General features: G+C 53.3%; 1 protein-coding gene across 1 annotated transcript in view; it reads right to left on the bottom strand.

Annotated features, from left to right (window-relative positions):
* The window catches only part of UROC1 (urocanate hydratase 1), a 103,284-nt gene that overhangs the window by 34,921 nt on the left and 55,532 nt on the right, over positions 1 to 12,831 (bottom strand). The window contains exons 9-10 of the mRNA XM_045022784.1: positions 12,640 to 12,706; positions 11,157 to 11,300 (exon numbers count right to left, since the gene is read on the bottom strand). Coding sequence (XP_044878719.1) covers positions 11,157 to 11,300; positions 12,640 to 12,706 — 211 coding nt within the window. The remainder of the gene's footprint in view (positions 1 to 11,156; positions 11,301 to 12,639; positions 12,707 to 12,831) is intronic.

Below are 12,831 nucleotides of genomic sequence, written 5' to 3'. Positions count from 1 at the left end.
CATATCATTAAAAAACCCTGGTTTGGGGCAACACCCGTGGAGCAGCACACTAAGAAGTCAGTTACATAGAGGAGACTGCTTCTCTTTGTATGCTGTTTTAGTACCAGGCAAAACAACAGTGATGGAGAAAAGAATGTAGAATGGTACATGACAAATAAATGGGTTCTGCTACTACAATTCTAAAAGTCTGAGTGCTGCACTGATTGGACTATCTAAATCCTCTGTGTTATAGTATCCTATATACTGTATTTCTGACCTATCTTGATAGGATCTTGGATCTCATTTCATAGACCCCACCAACATGCCCAAATAAATTAACTTCCTTTTCATCAGATTCTAGAAAATCTCTTTGATCAGCAAGTAAACAGTTTTTAAAATGACATCAACCACATGGGCTCACATCATACCTAGTGTACCTCCAGTGGGACTAGTGGAGTTACACTAGGGATTCTCTTCTTCTCTAACCCTATAGCCCTGCATAATAGGTAAAAGAGGCCCCAGCAGGTAGTTTATGCCCCAAAGTGAAGCTATGAAATATATATATTTAAAACAGCTTTCGTTTTTATTCCAACATACCTATGCAGGGTTTGCAACAATTTTGCTAGCATACGAATAGCTGTCAGGGAATCAGACCTTAAAAAATGAGACAGAACCAGCAGTAATTCCCCTCCAACAGCTCTCAGAGAGTTGGGTAGGGTGCAGGCATGGAACTAGAGCCAGTGGCCACAAGACTGCAAAGGAAAAGACGGTTACTCACCGTAGTAACTGTTGTTCTTCGAGATGTGTTGCTCCTATCCATTCCAGTTAGGTGTGCGCGCCGCGCGTGCACGGCTCTTCGGAAGATTTTTACCCTAGCAACTCCGGCGGGCCGGCTGGGCGCCCCCTGGAGTGGCGCCGCTATAGCGCAGGATATATACCCCAGCCGGCCCGTCCGCTCCTCAGTTCCTTCTTGCCGGCTACTCCGACAGTGGGGAAGGAGGGCGGGTCTGGAATGGATAGGAGCAACACATCTCGAAGAACAACAGTTACTACGGTGAGTAACCGTCTCTTCTTCTTCGAGTGATTGCTCCTATGCATTCCAGTTAGGTGATTCCCAAGCCTTACGTAGGCGGTGGGGTCGGAGATAGATGTTGCAGAACGCAACCGCTAAGCCAAAGGCTGCATCAGCTCTGGACTCCTGGACCAATGAGGCAAAGGTGTGGACTGAGGACCAGGTAGGTGTACAACACATCCCCCGAAAGGGTATGCGAGCCAGGAAGGCAGCTGAGAAGCGTGAGCCCTGGCGGAATGTGCAGCAAGGTGGCTCTATGGAACATGGGCCAAAACAGAGGAGGTGCGGATGCACAACGTCATTGAAGATGAAATCCTCTAGGAGGAGACAGGTATGCCCTTCGTCCGGTATGCCGGTACAATGAAGGTTTTGGGGGCGTTACGAGAGGGCTCTGTCCGCTAGATATAGATTGCGGACGCCCTACGGATGTCGAAGGAGGGCAACCGTTGCTCTCCTTGCAAAGAGAGTGGCTTCGGAAAGAAGACCGGAAGGAAGATATCCTGGTAGATATAAAAGGCCGACACCTCCTTAGGGAGGCAGGTCGGACATGGTAATAACTGCCCTTGTCCTTGAGGAACACAGTATACCTTGGGCCTATTGTTAGAGTCTGAAGCTCGGAGACTCGTCTGGCCGCAGGAAAGGCTACAGGAAAACTGTCTTGCAGGACAGGTATATCAATGAGCATGTTGACATTGGCTCGAATAGGGCAGTCATAAAACTGGTTAGAACCAGATTGAAGAGCCAGGTTTATGGCGGGGCCCCACTGGGGGGGAGGTATAAACGCTCCAAGCCCTGAGGAACCAGATGGAATGGAGCGGGATCTCGGCGGGAGAAACATTGCGCGTTTCGGAACAGCAGGAGAAACGCTTCCACTTGGCCAGATACTTTAACCGAATGGAAGATTTTCTACGACCCCTGAGAATCCTGTAGAACCGAGGCAGAACAACATAACTCGGATCGGTTTAGCCACGCAGGAGTCCTGCTGTGAGGTGCAGGGATTACAAGACCGGGTGGTGAAGGTTGCTGTGATCCCGCGTCATGGGGTCTGTGCCAAGAGGGTTGCTACCGACAGGTGTAGCAACATGGTGTGCCAGTGCTGCCCAGGTTACACTGGAGCGATCACGATCAGGGGCGCTCTGTCCCTGCGGAGTTTTAGCAGGACCTTGTGAACCAGCGGGGACAGTGGAAAGCGTACGGCAGATGGCTGATCCACGGCCTCAGGAAATTCCTCCAAGACCGAGCCTGGGGAGAGGCCTTGGAACGAGGAGAATTTCTCTCTCTTTCCGTTCTCGCGAGAGCGAGGAGGGCTATGCGGGGAAAGACCCACTTCTGGAAAACGGAATAGATAAAGACGGGAGGAAACTACCACTTGTGAGACAGGAAGGATCTGCTGAGACGATCCGCCAGCTGAATCGCCTGGTACACAAGGCAGACTGCTCTCAGCTCTTGGACATTGATGTGTAAGGCCAGCTCTTGCGCTGACCGAAGGCCGTGAGTGCGAAACTACACCAGGTGCGCACCCAGCCGAGAGATGGGCTGTCTGTCATGAGGGACCCCGAGGGGTGAATGAAACAGCATCCCTGGATACACCAGGGAGGACGCTGACTCCCGGTCGAGGGAGCCTAGGCTGCTCGGGGGGAACGAGACGACCACGAGTATGCCATCTCTGCCCGGGTGGCACACCCAGGTGAGCCACGATTGAAGTGAACAGAGGCGAAGCCTGGCATGTTTGGTTGCAAACGTGCAGACAGCCATGTGACTCAGGAAACCTAGGCAAGTGCGAGCCCAAGTTGGCGGGAAGGTTCATAGACCTTGTACAATTGTTACCCTTGCCTGAAACCAAGGCTGAGGTAAGCAGGCTCTGGCGAGTCTGGAGTCCAGGACGGCCCCAATGAATTCCCTTCCCTGTATGGGAATCAGAGTGGATTTTACTATTAATCATCAGCCTAGACACAGGAATAGGTTCGTGTCGATGCCCACATGACTGGTAACTTGGGCCCGGTGGTTCTTCGAATGAGCCACTCGTCTAGATACGGAGAACATGTATCCGACGGTGGCGAAGAAAGGCGGCGACTACAGCCATGCACTTTGAATACCCCTGGGCTGTATAGAGGCCAACCGGGAGGGCCGTATACTGGGAATAACAATGATAGGCCCCAAACCGAGGGTACCTTCTGTGTGGAAGAGAAATGGCGACGTGAAAACACGCGCCCTTCATATCGAGGGCGGCGTACCAGTCTCTGGGATCCCAGGATGGGATGACGGTCACCCTGGGTACCATGCGGAACTCATCTGCATCGTGACTTGTTGAGTTCCCGCAGGCCTAGGATAGGTCTGAGACCTCCCTTCGCCTAGGGGATTAGGTTTCGCCCTTAGGTACCTCCTGTATAGCTCCGATGAAGAGGAGCGTCCGCACCTCTTGCCAGAGGAATTGCTCGTGAGAGGGGTCCTTAGGAGGGGCGAGGATGGTTAGGCTTTTGCCCCATTGGTGGTCAGAAGGACCCTAATTTCGGTGCCTTTGGGGTGCGGATTGATGGCCATGACCGTGTAAGCCACGCCCGCTGGCCAAGTCCTGACTTTGTCAAGGCACAGGGTAAGAGCGGAGGTTGGGGACGGAAACGTCGGCGATGAATCACTGGCGTGTGCATGCCGAGAGAGAGAGAGAGAGCAAAGTGACCCTGCTGCCCTTTAGGTTCTGCAGCCTAGGGCCAGTGTTTTCAGAGAACAGGCCTGTGCCATTGAAGGGCAAGTCCTGTATAGCGTGCCGCAGCTGCGAGGGAAGGCTCGACAACTGGAGCCATGAAACGCGCCGCGTGGCAACACCCGAGGCCAGAGTCATGGCAGCGGAGTCAGCTGCGTCCAACGAGGCCTGGAGGGAAGCTCTCTCCAGCTCCGTCCTTTGCTGCAGGAGGGCATCGAACGCTTGACGGGAGTGCCGAAGAACCGACTCTGTAAATTTGCCCACCGCCACCCACAGTAGCGGATAAGCAGGGCTTGCTGGTTCGCTACACGAAGTTGCAGGGTCCCCTCCGGGTACATCTTACGGCCCAGTAAGACCACACGCCCAGCCTCTTTGGATTTAGGGGCTGGTCGCATTTCGATTAGAGAAGGGCCGGAGGGGTATGTTCCTGCCCCCGCCTCATCTGGGGAGGAGGAAGGAGAAAGGCCCGGGACAAGCGGGTCCTGTGTGGGCTCGAGCTCCTGGGCGACCTCCTGATCCGGTGGGATCTGGGAGCCCGGTGCCGAACCGGGGGTTGCTCTGTACCGGTCGGACGGGGACGACTAATTGTCACCTCTGTCACCCAGAGCTCCGAGGGAACGGAGTGAGATGGGATCACCGGTACGCCTCTGGCGTGGTAGTACACCCAAGGCGTCCAGAATGACCACTGATAGGTCTCCTGGAAGACTCTGGAGGGCACATCGGAAAACAGAGTGCTACGCATATGAAGTGTCCGCACGGGACGACACTGATGCGTGGCTGGATGGCCCTGGAGGAGCTGAAAGCTCTTGGTAGAGTCTCCGTCTGTAACTGACGTCGCTCGATGCGGCACCGGGGATCGGTACCGGTAGACAGACCGGTACCGAGAACAGGACCTGCCACCGAAGCTGTGCTGGGCGGTCGACCGAGGGTGCGAGGCTCGATGATCAGGAGTGGCTACGGGCGTCTCGGTGTCTGGGGCGGTGCCGGGAGCTGGATCGGTGCTGAGTGTCCCGGACCGGCGAATGGGATGCTGACCGGTGCCGCGATTACTACTGGTACCAACATGGAGAATGGTGCCGAGACTGTGAGCGGCGTTGAGACCTAGATCGGTGACGGGACCGAGAACATCTGCGGGACCGCGACCCTGAACGGTGCCGCTCTGCGGTGCCGACGTAGGGTGGACTGATCAAGGCAGGCTTGCCCATCGACTATGTAACCCGCATTGGCGGTGCCGGGGGTTGAGGCAGCGCAGATGCTGTCGTTGCAATCAGCTCCCTCGCCGTGGACACTGTCTCCGGCGTGGAGGGAATAGTGAGCTCGACCATAGCTCGCACCACGGATGCAGCTTCATAGCGAGCTCGACCACGGTCCATACCGGGGAGTGTTCCAGCACCGGACTCGACGGCTTTTGCCTGGCCGGAGTTAATGGTGCGGGCATTGTCGGTGCCGCGGCAGACATCGGTGCCGGGCGATCCGACGGAGCATAGCGCTCGGCTGCGGAGCAGGCGGCTCGGACGCAGCTTCAGAGCGAGCTCGACCACGGTCCGTACCGGGGAGCTTTTCGGCACCAGACTCGACGGCTCTTGCCTTGCCGGAGTTAATGGTGCGGATATTGACGGTGCCGTGGCAGACATCGGTGCCGGGCGATCCCACTGAACATAGCGCTCAGCTACGGAGCAGGTGGCTCGGACGCAGCTTCCTAGTGAGCTCAACCACGGTCCGTACCAGGGAGCTTTCCAGCACCGGACTCGACGGCTCTTGCCTGGCCGGAGTTAACGGTGTGGATACTATCGGTGCCGCGGCCGACATCGGTGCCGGGCGATCCGACTGAGCATCGCGCTCGGCTGCGGAGCAGGCGGCTCGGACGCAGCTTCCGGGCGAGCTCGACCACGGTGCGTACCGGGGAGCTTTCCAGCACCGGACTCGACGGCTCTTGCCTGGCCGGAGTTAATTGTGCGGATATTGTCGGTGCCGTGGCAGACATCGGTGCCGGGCGATCCGACGGAGCATAGCGCTCGGCTGCGGAGCAGGCAGCTCGGACGCAGCTTCAGAGCGAGCTCGACCACAGTCCGTACCGGGGAGCTTTCCAGCACCGGACTCGACGGCTCTTGCCTGGCCGGAGTTAAAGGTGCGGATATTGTCGGTGCTGCGGCAGACATTGGTGCCGGGCGATCCGACTGAGCATAGCGCTCGGCTGCGGAGCAGGCATCTCGGACGCAGCTTCAGAGCGAACTCGACCACGGTCCGTACATGGGAGCTTTCCAGCACCGGACTCGACGGCTCTTGCCTGGCCGGAGTAAATGGTGCGGGTATTGTCGGTGCCGCGGCAGACACCGGTGCCGGACGATCCGACCGAGCATAGCGCTCGGCTGCAGAGGCGGCGGCTTGGACGCAGCAAGGATATTGTGCCTCTTCATCCTCCAGGAGAGGGATCCATGCCGAGGGTACGTCGGAGCCAGCGACGGTCGTGCCAGGAGGCCTTGGCGGTACCTGCGATCCGGTGCTGAGGGAGCGCGCCTTGAAAACTAACTAGCGCTCGACACCGAGAGCGGAGGAGCAAGAGCTGCCTCCCTCAGGAGCTGTTTAAATGAAAGCCCCGCTCCCCTTTGTTCACGGATTAAAGGCCTCACAAATGCGGCACTTATCTGTGAGGTAAGATCCCTCGAGGCACTTAGGAGAAGATCTCTTGTCGGCAGCGGCTTGTGGTCGGCCGAGCATTAGAAAACCCTGTGGACTGGGCATCGGACCCGGCACCGGGTGAGGGGAAGGGGATAAACCCCGAACCCTTGTAAAATAAATACACTATACTATTCTACAAACAAACAGAGTTAACTACAACTATAAACAGAACGAGAGAAAACTATGAGTAGCTAGGGAAGTGGAGGTCAGCTAAGCTGCGCTCCACTGTTCCAACGGCCGTCACGGGCGGAAAGCAGGAACTGAGGAGCGGACGGGCCGGCTGGGGTATATATCCTGCGCTATAGCGGCGCCACTCCAGGGGGCACCCAGCCGGCCCGCCGGAGTTGCTAGGGTAAAAAACTTCCGAAGAGCCGTGCACGCGCGGCGCGCACACCTAACTGGAATGCATAGGAGCAATCACTCGAAGAAGAAGTTATGCTACAGGCGACCCAGAGATTGGTGCAGAAGAGAATGCCCACTGAAATGATAGGCCAGGCTCTGCATAGTTCTATATGGACTTCCCAGCTGATCCACCGGTTTTACTGGCTGTCAAGGCTGGATCACAGGCAGCCAGATCTAGTGATCAGAGCCAAAGTCCACAGTCAGGAGTTGTTTTGGTCAGGATACCAGGAGATCAGAAGCAGGAGACACACTGGAGATCAGAACCAAGAGTTGGTAACCAGAGTCAGGCAACAAGGGGGTCAGAGGCAGGAGACACACTGGAGATCAGAACCAAGAGTTGGTAACCAGATTCAGGCCAGGTCAGGAATCGAGGGGGTCAGAGGCAGGAGACACACTGGAGATCAGAACCACGAGTCAGAGGTAATGAGCCAAGGGAGCAGAAGCAGGAGCCACAAGGTACACAGTACAGAGCAGGGTGGATCCCAGTTATTCAGCCAGCTTCCTGTTCCTGTTGCTAGCTTAAGAAGAGCCAGCAGGCCAATCAGCTGCTTTGGGACTCCACCAGTAGGATGTCAGAGGTGGAACCTCAAACTGGGGTTGGGCTTCATGGGTCCAGCAGTTGTCAGCAGGCTGCTAAGTGGAGGGTTGATGCATGGCTCACACTGTGGACCTGGGTTTGAGGCCTGTGGGTCATGACACTGGCTATGTTCCTTTCCCCCTTTGAGTTGGCCCAAACTTGTCCCCATCAGATGACTTAAAATCTTGCTTCTGGGGCACAGGTTCAGTCCTACTGTGGTCTTACCAATGGGAGGGCATTATATGGCACTTAACCCCAGTCTGATGTTATCACTATTGTGAACAATCAGCTTTTTAAAACCCTCCTTTTTAAATGTTCTGTATTGGTAAGCCCTGGCCCTGATCCTGTAGTCTTCACTTAAGCAAAAGTCTCATCAGTATCAACAGTGCCTCAGGCACACTTTATATTAAGGATATATGTATGATGAGTTAGTAAATGACTAATGAATGGTTTAATAAGTATTTAGTCAATTGTCCTAGAGCCCCATAGGTCAGTGGTTCTCAACCTTTTTTGGCTCAGGACCCAGTTGTAAATGTTTATGGCCTGTTGCAACCCAGTAAATAGTCTGGAAGTGAATGCCCTGGGGTGGTTTTTGTTAGGTCCTGCCTCCCCAGGGTGTTGGGTCCTGCTCAGCACTAGGGTTGCCAACTTTCTACTCACACAAAACCGAACACCCTTGCTCCGCCCCCCGCCCTGCCCCTCCTACGAGGCCCCACCTCTGACTCACTCCACCCCTCTCTCTCTGTCACTCGCTCTCCCCACCCTCACTTATTCGCTCATTTTCACCAAACTGGCTAAGGGGGGTTGGGTTTGGGAGGGGATGAGGGCTCTGGCTGGGGGTGTGGGCTCCGGGGTGGGGCCAGAAATGAGGAGTTCAGGGTGCAGGAAGGGGCTCTGGGCTGGGGGGGTGGAGCTGAGGGGTTTGGAGTATGGAAGGGGGCTCCAGGCTGGAACAGAATTGGGGTCAGGGCTCCAGCTGGGGGTGCGGGCTCTGGTGTGGGGCTGGAGATGAGGGATTTGGGGTACAGGAGGGGGCTCTGGGCTGGTGCTGCGGGGTTTGGAGTGTGGGCGGGGGCTCTGGGCTGGGGCAGGGGGTTGGGGTGCGGGAGGGGGGGTAAGGGCTCCAGCCTGGGATACAGATTCTGGGATGGGTTTGGGGTGCAGGAGGGTGCTCCAGGCAGGGATACATGGGTTTGGAGGGTGGGAGTGGGATCAGGGCTGGGGCTTGGGTGCAGGGGGGGAGGGCTTTAGCTGGGGGGTGAGGGCTCTGAGGTAGGGCTGGAGATGAGGGATTTGGGATGCAGGTGGGGGCTCTGGGCTGGGGCCGAGGGGTTTGGAGGGCGGGAGAAGGGTCAGGGCTGTGGCAGGGGGGTGGGGCGCAGGAGGGGGTCACGGTGCAGGCTCCCAGAAGCGCTAACCTTAAGTAGCTCTCGGAAGCAGTGGCATTCCCCCCTCCAGCTCCTACGTGGAGGCCCGGCCAGGTAGCTCTGCGCACTGTCCTGTCTGCAGATGCCGCCACCGCAGCTCCCATTGGCCGCAGTTCCTGGCCAATGGGAGCTGCAAAGATGGCACTTGGGGTGGTGACAGCATATGGCGCTCCCTGCCTGCTTCTACATTTAGGTACCAGCTAGGGGACATGCCATTGATTCCAGGAACCATGCAGAGCTATGGCAGGCAGGGAGCCTACCTTAGCCCCGCTGGGCCGCCAACCAGACTTTTAACAGCCCAGTCAGCTGTGCTGACCAGAGCTGCCCTTTTTGACCAGGCATTACCTGGCAATCCTACCCGGCACTCAACCCACAGTGGCAGCTCTGGCAGCTCCTGTGCTGTGGGGCTGGCTGGGCTTGGCTCTCGGCTCTGGGCATTGCAACCTCCAGGGTTTCAGTGCTGCTCAGGTTTGGCCCCGCTCCCTGACTGGACCAAATTTGTGTGAGTGGAGTTGTGACCTGGCTCATGGGGTTGCAGTGCCACTCATTCACATTTGGCCTATCTGAACTCCTGTCATCATGACAGCTGGGCCAAATTTGAGTGGCACTGAGATCCCAGAGGTTGCACTGCCTGGAGCAGGGAGGCGAACCCAGCCAGACCTATGGGACAGGAGCTGCAACGTGTGTTGAGAAACCCTGCCATAGTTCAGTAGGTTTCTTGCTTTTAAACATCTATAACTCCTTCTACTGATGTCAAAAACCACCCATCCACCCTCCCCCTGAGCCAATGCCTCATCAGGCTGGCACAGTTAAGGCACACCAGTTTAGCAGCCAACGGTACAAAAAGGAGTGATGTAGCCAGCATCACATCCAATTAATCGGAAACCCATTTTGCAGATGGGTGAACTGGAGGTGCCTTTTCAGTGTCAGATCAAATGAGACTTGAACCCACGACCTTCTACTGATGTGCTTACAGCTATCTATACTATTCATGTCTGTAACATACTTATAATCTCAATTCATCATTTGTTAACTCTTCTGAAATAGTTTATAAATGTAACTTTAGTATAAACTGTGAAATGTGATATTTCCGTCCAAGTAAGAAGGGCAAGATGAGGTTCTATAGAGTTGAAAAGTTTGTTAAAAAATTAGAAGGGAGGTAAATTGATCTTTAAGCTCCGTTCAGTGGAGCAGAATTGTATTTTTATTCTTTTGCTAAAGAATAAATGATTATATAATGAAGCAGCCCCATTATTCCCAGTCTATGCCTGATCTATGTTTATTACATTTTGGAGTATAGAGAATTATTCTGATCAATTCTGGTTAGAAACCAAAGAAAACTTTAGAAAACCAGAATCATTATAAGGAGCATCAGAACATAAAAACAACCAAAAAAATGCAGGCGCTAAGAGACTTTAATGTTTGTCTTTATTTATATTTCAAATCAGGGTGGATTTTATTTCAGTCTTATGGATACTTACATTTATCAACATTAGAATTATAGTATTTGGCTTTTAGATGTGCTGCTTATCCATCGTTTTATAAACCCGATGGGCTCATAACATCCAGTGTGCGGATTGCTAATGCATTAGTGGTCTTTAACTTACAGATAAAAGCTAGCTAATATTAGCAAAATATCATTAAAAATTGATCTTACTCTAGGTGGGAGTAAGAGAAGAAGCTGTGTTGCTACTTGCCCTCCTTTTTTAAAAATCTGGGAGGCAGTTGTTAGACAACTTTCCTCTAGGGGATCAAATAGATGAGCCATTCTGGCAGTCTTTGCTCAGGCAATACTCCCATTGAGCCAAATGATAAATTCCGCCTCCCCCCAGCTGAGGCTGCACATCAGTGGTGTGGTGTGGTGGAAGAGGATATGGCGCTCTGGCAATTCCCCAGACAAAATACTTGCTTCTAGGAGTCCTTCACAAATTGGTATGATTCAGAACAGCTCTGAGACTGCTCTAAGTTATGCTGGGAGCGGTGGGGGGTGGAGGGCGGAGGGGAGACCAGCCCCTGGTTGCCCACTCCATACAGCGTTTGGGAAAGTGCATCCGGGGACTGAGACAATGGACTTCAGTGCAGGATCAGGGTGTTCAAAGTCCAAATGCAGAAGCGCAGAATGAAGCAGCCCAAAGCTGTGTGTGCCAAAATGGAACATTGGAAAGAGAAATTGTATTGACCTTTCATATCTGGTCACTATAATGAGATCAGGACTTGCTGGGATAAATGCTTGAGACACGTGCTGCCCCAGCGGTCTTTAGCTGATCAATAAATGCCCTGTGATGGGCCTTGTTGCTTAAGGGAGGGATTTGGTCTTACCTCAGCAATGATCCCCACACATCCAGCAATGACTGCAGCTTTAGCTTGAGCACCACTCATCCCTCCAAGACCAGAGGTGACAAACACCCTCCCAGCCAGGTCCTCCATGCCCAAGTAGCGACGACCGGCATTCAGCACTGTTAGCTAACACACAGTACACAACAAAGCAATTATTCATAACTCCTTTCCCTAAAATCCCTAAAATTTAACAATATTTAACAGGTTTGTTTCTCTATTGTACTTTTGCATTGATTAGATGCAAAATGTCAAGCCTACATTTGTTTACAAGTAGAATTGGTTAAGATACTCTAAGGCAGGGGTGGCCAACCTGTGGCTCCGGAGCCACATGCGGCTCTTCAGAAGTTAATATGCGGCTCCGCGTATAGGCACCGACTCCGGGGCTGGAGCTACAGGCGCCAACTTTCCAATGTGCTGGGGGGTGCTCACTGCTCAACCCCTGGCTCTGCCACAGGCCCTCCCCCCACTCCACCCCTTCCCACCCTCTCCCCTGAGCCTGCTGTGCCCTCACTCCTCCCACCCCGAACCTCCTGCATGCCATGAAACAGCTGATCAGGAGGTGCAGGGAGAGACGGGGAGGTGCTGATTGGCGGGACTGCTGGTGGGTGGGAGGCACTGGGATCAGGGCAGAGAAGTTGATGGGGGGCTGCTGACGTATTACTGTGGCTCTTTGGCAATGTACATTGGTAAATTCTGTCTCCTTCTCAGGCTCAGGTTGGCTACCCCTGCTCTAAGGTACTGGTGTTTTTAGGAGGGTCAAGTGCTCTTCCCAGCCTTTTGCAAGAATGTAATGCTTGAAACACAATGGAACTGGTTTAAGGGATAATTTACATTCAATATCGGTAGAAACTATTTGAATGGTTAAAGAATAGAACAAGCTGCCGAGCAAGGTTGTAGACATTCCTAATCCTGAACGTATTCAAAAGACATCCAAGTCTTGTGGATGGTTTAGGGGTGCCAGAATCAATCCCGCCATGAGGCCAGGGAATGAAATACATATTAATGAAAGGTCCCTTTCAATCCAAAAGACTCTGTGGATATACTCATGGGTTACAGAATCTGTCCACACAAGTCTTTGGACAGGATTTTGAAACACTATGCAGGAAGAATCTGGCAGACACAAAATACAGTATTTCAGTACTAAATAAAATGCGGGACCAAGAACATGTTACATTCAATGGAGCAGGTACTAGGACAATACATGTTCAGCCAGTTCACCTGTTGTAACTAGAGACGGGCCCAAATTAAAACCTTGGATCCAGACACTGTCAAATTATGGATCTGGATCATGATTCCATCTCTGATTTGAAGAGTTTGGGGAGGAGCTACAGTTCTCTTAATGAGGTGGCAAAACTAGTTTCCTTTAGTAGTCAGGAGCATCCTGATAACAACGGTCAGCTCAGCACCCACCGGCAGGCAGCCAACTCTCGCAGACAATGTACAGACCCCTCCCCAAATCTCTTACCACAGTTCCATGGACAATTCCCTGTGGTCCAATGTAGCAATAGCTCCCTGCCGTCATCTGTCCATACCTATCAATTGAAGTGAGCACAATGATGTCCATTTTATTCAATTCAGAATAAGGTTAAAATTAAAACAGCATTTTCTGTGGCTATGTTATCTGTTGTTAGAAAACCTGGTATTATCATGTTTACAA

The sequence above is a fragment of the Mauremys mutica genome, chromosome 7 (genome assembly GCF_020497125.1).
Source record: "Mauremys mutica isolate MM-2020 ecotype Southern chromosome 7, ASM2049712v1, whole genome shotgun sequence".
Classification (NCBI taxonomy): Eukaryota; Metazoa; Chordata; order Testudines; family Geoemydidae; genus Mauremys; species Mauremys mutica.
Note: the sequence above shows the minus strand (reverse complement) of the source record. Positions and strands in the feature narration are given on the sequence as shown.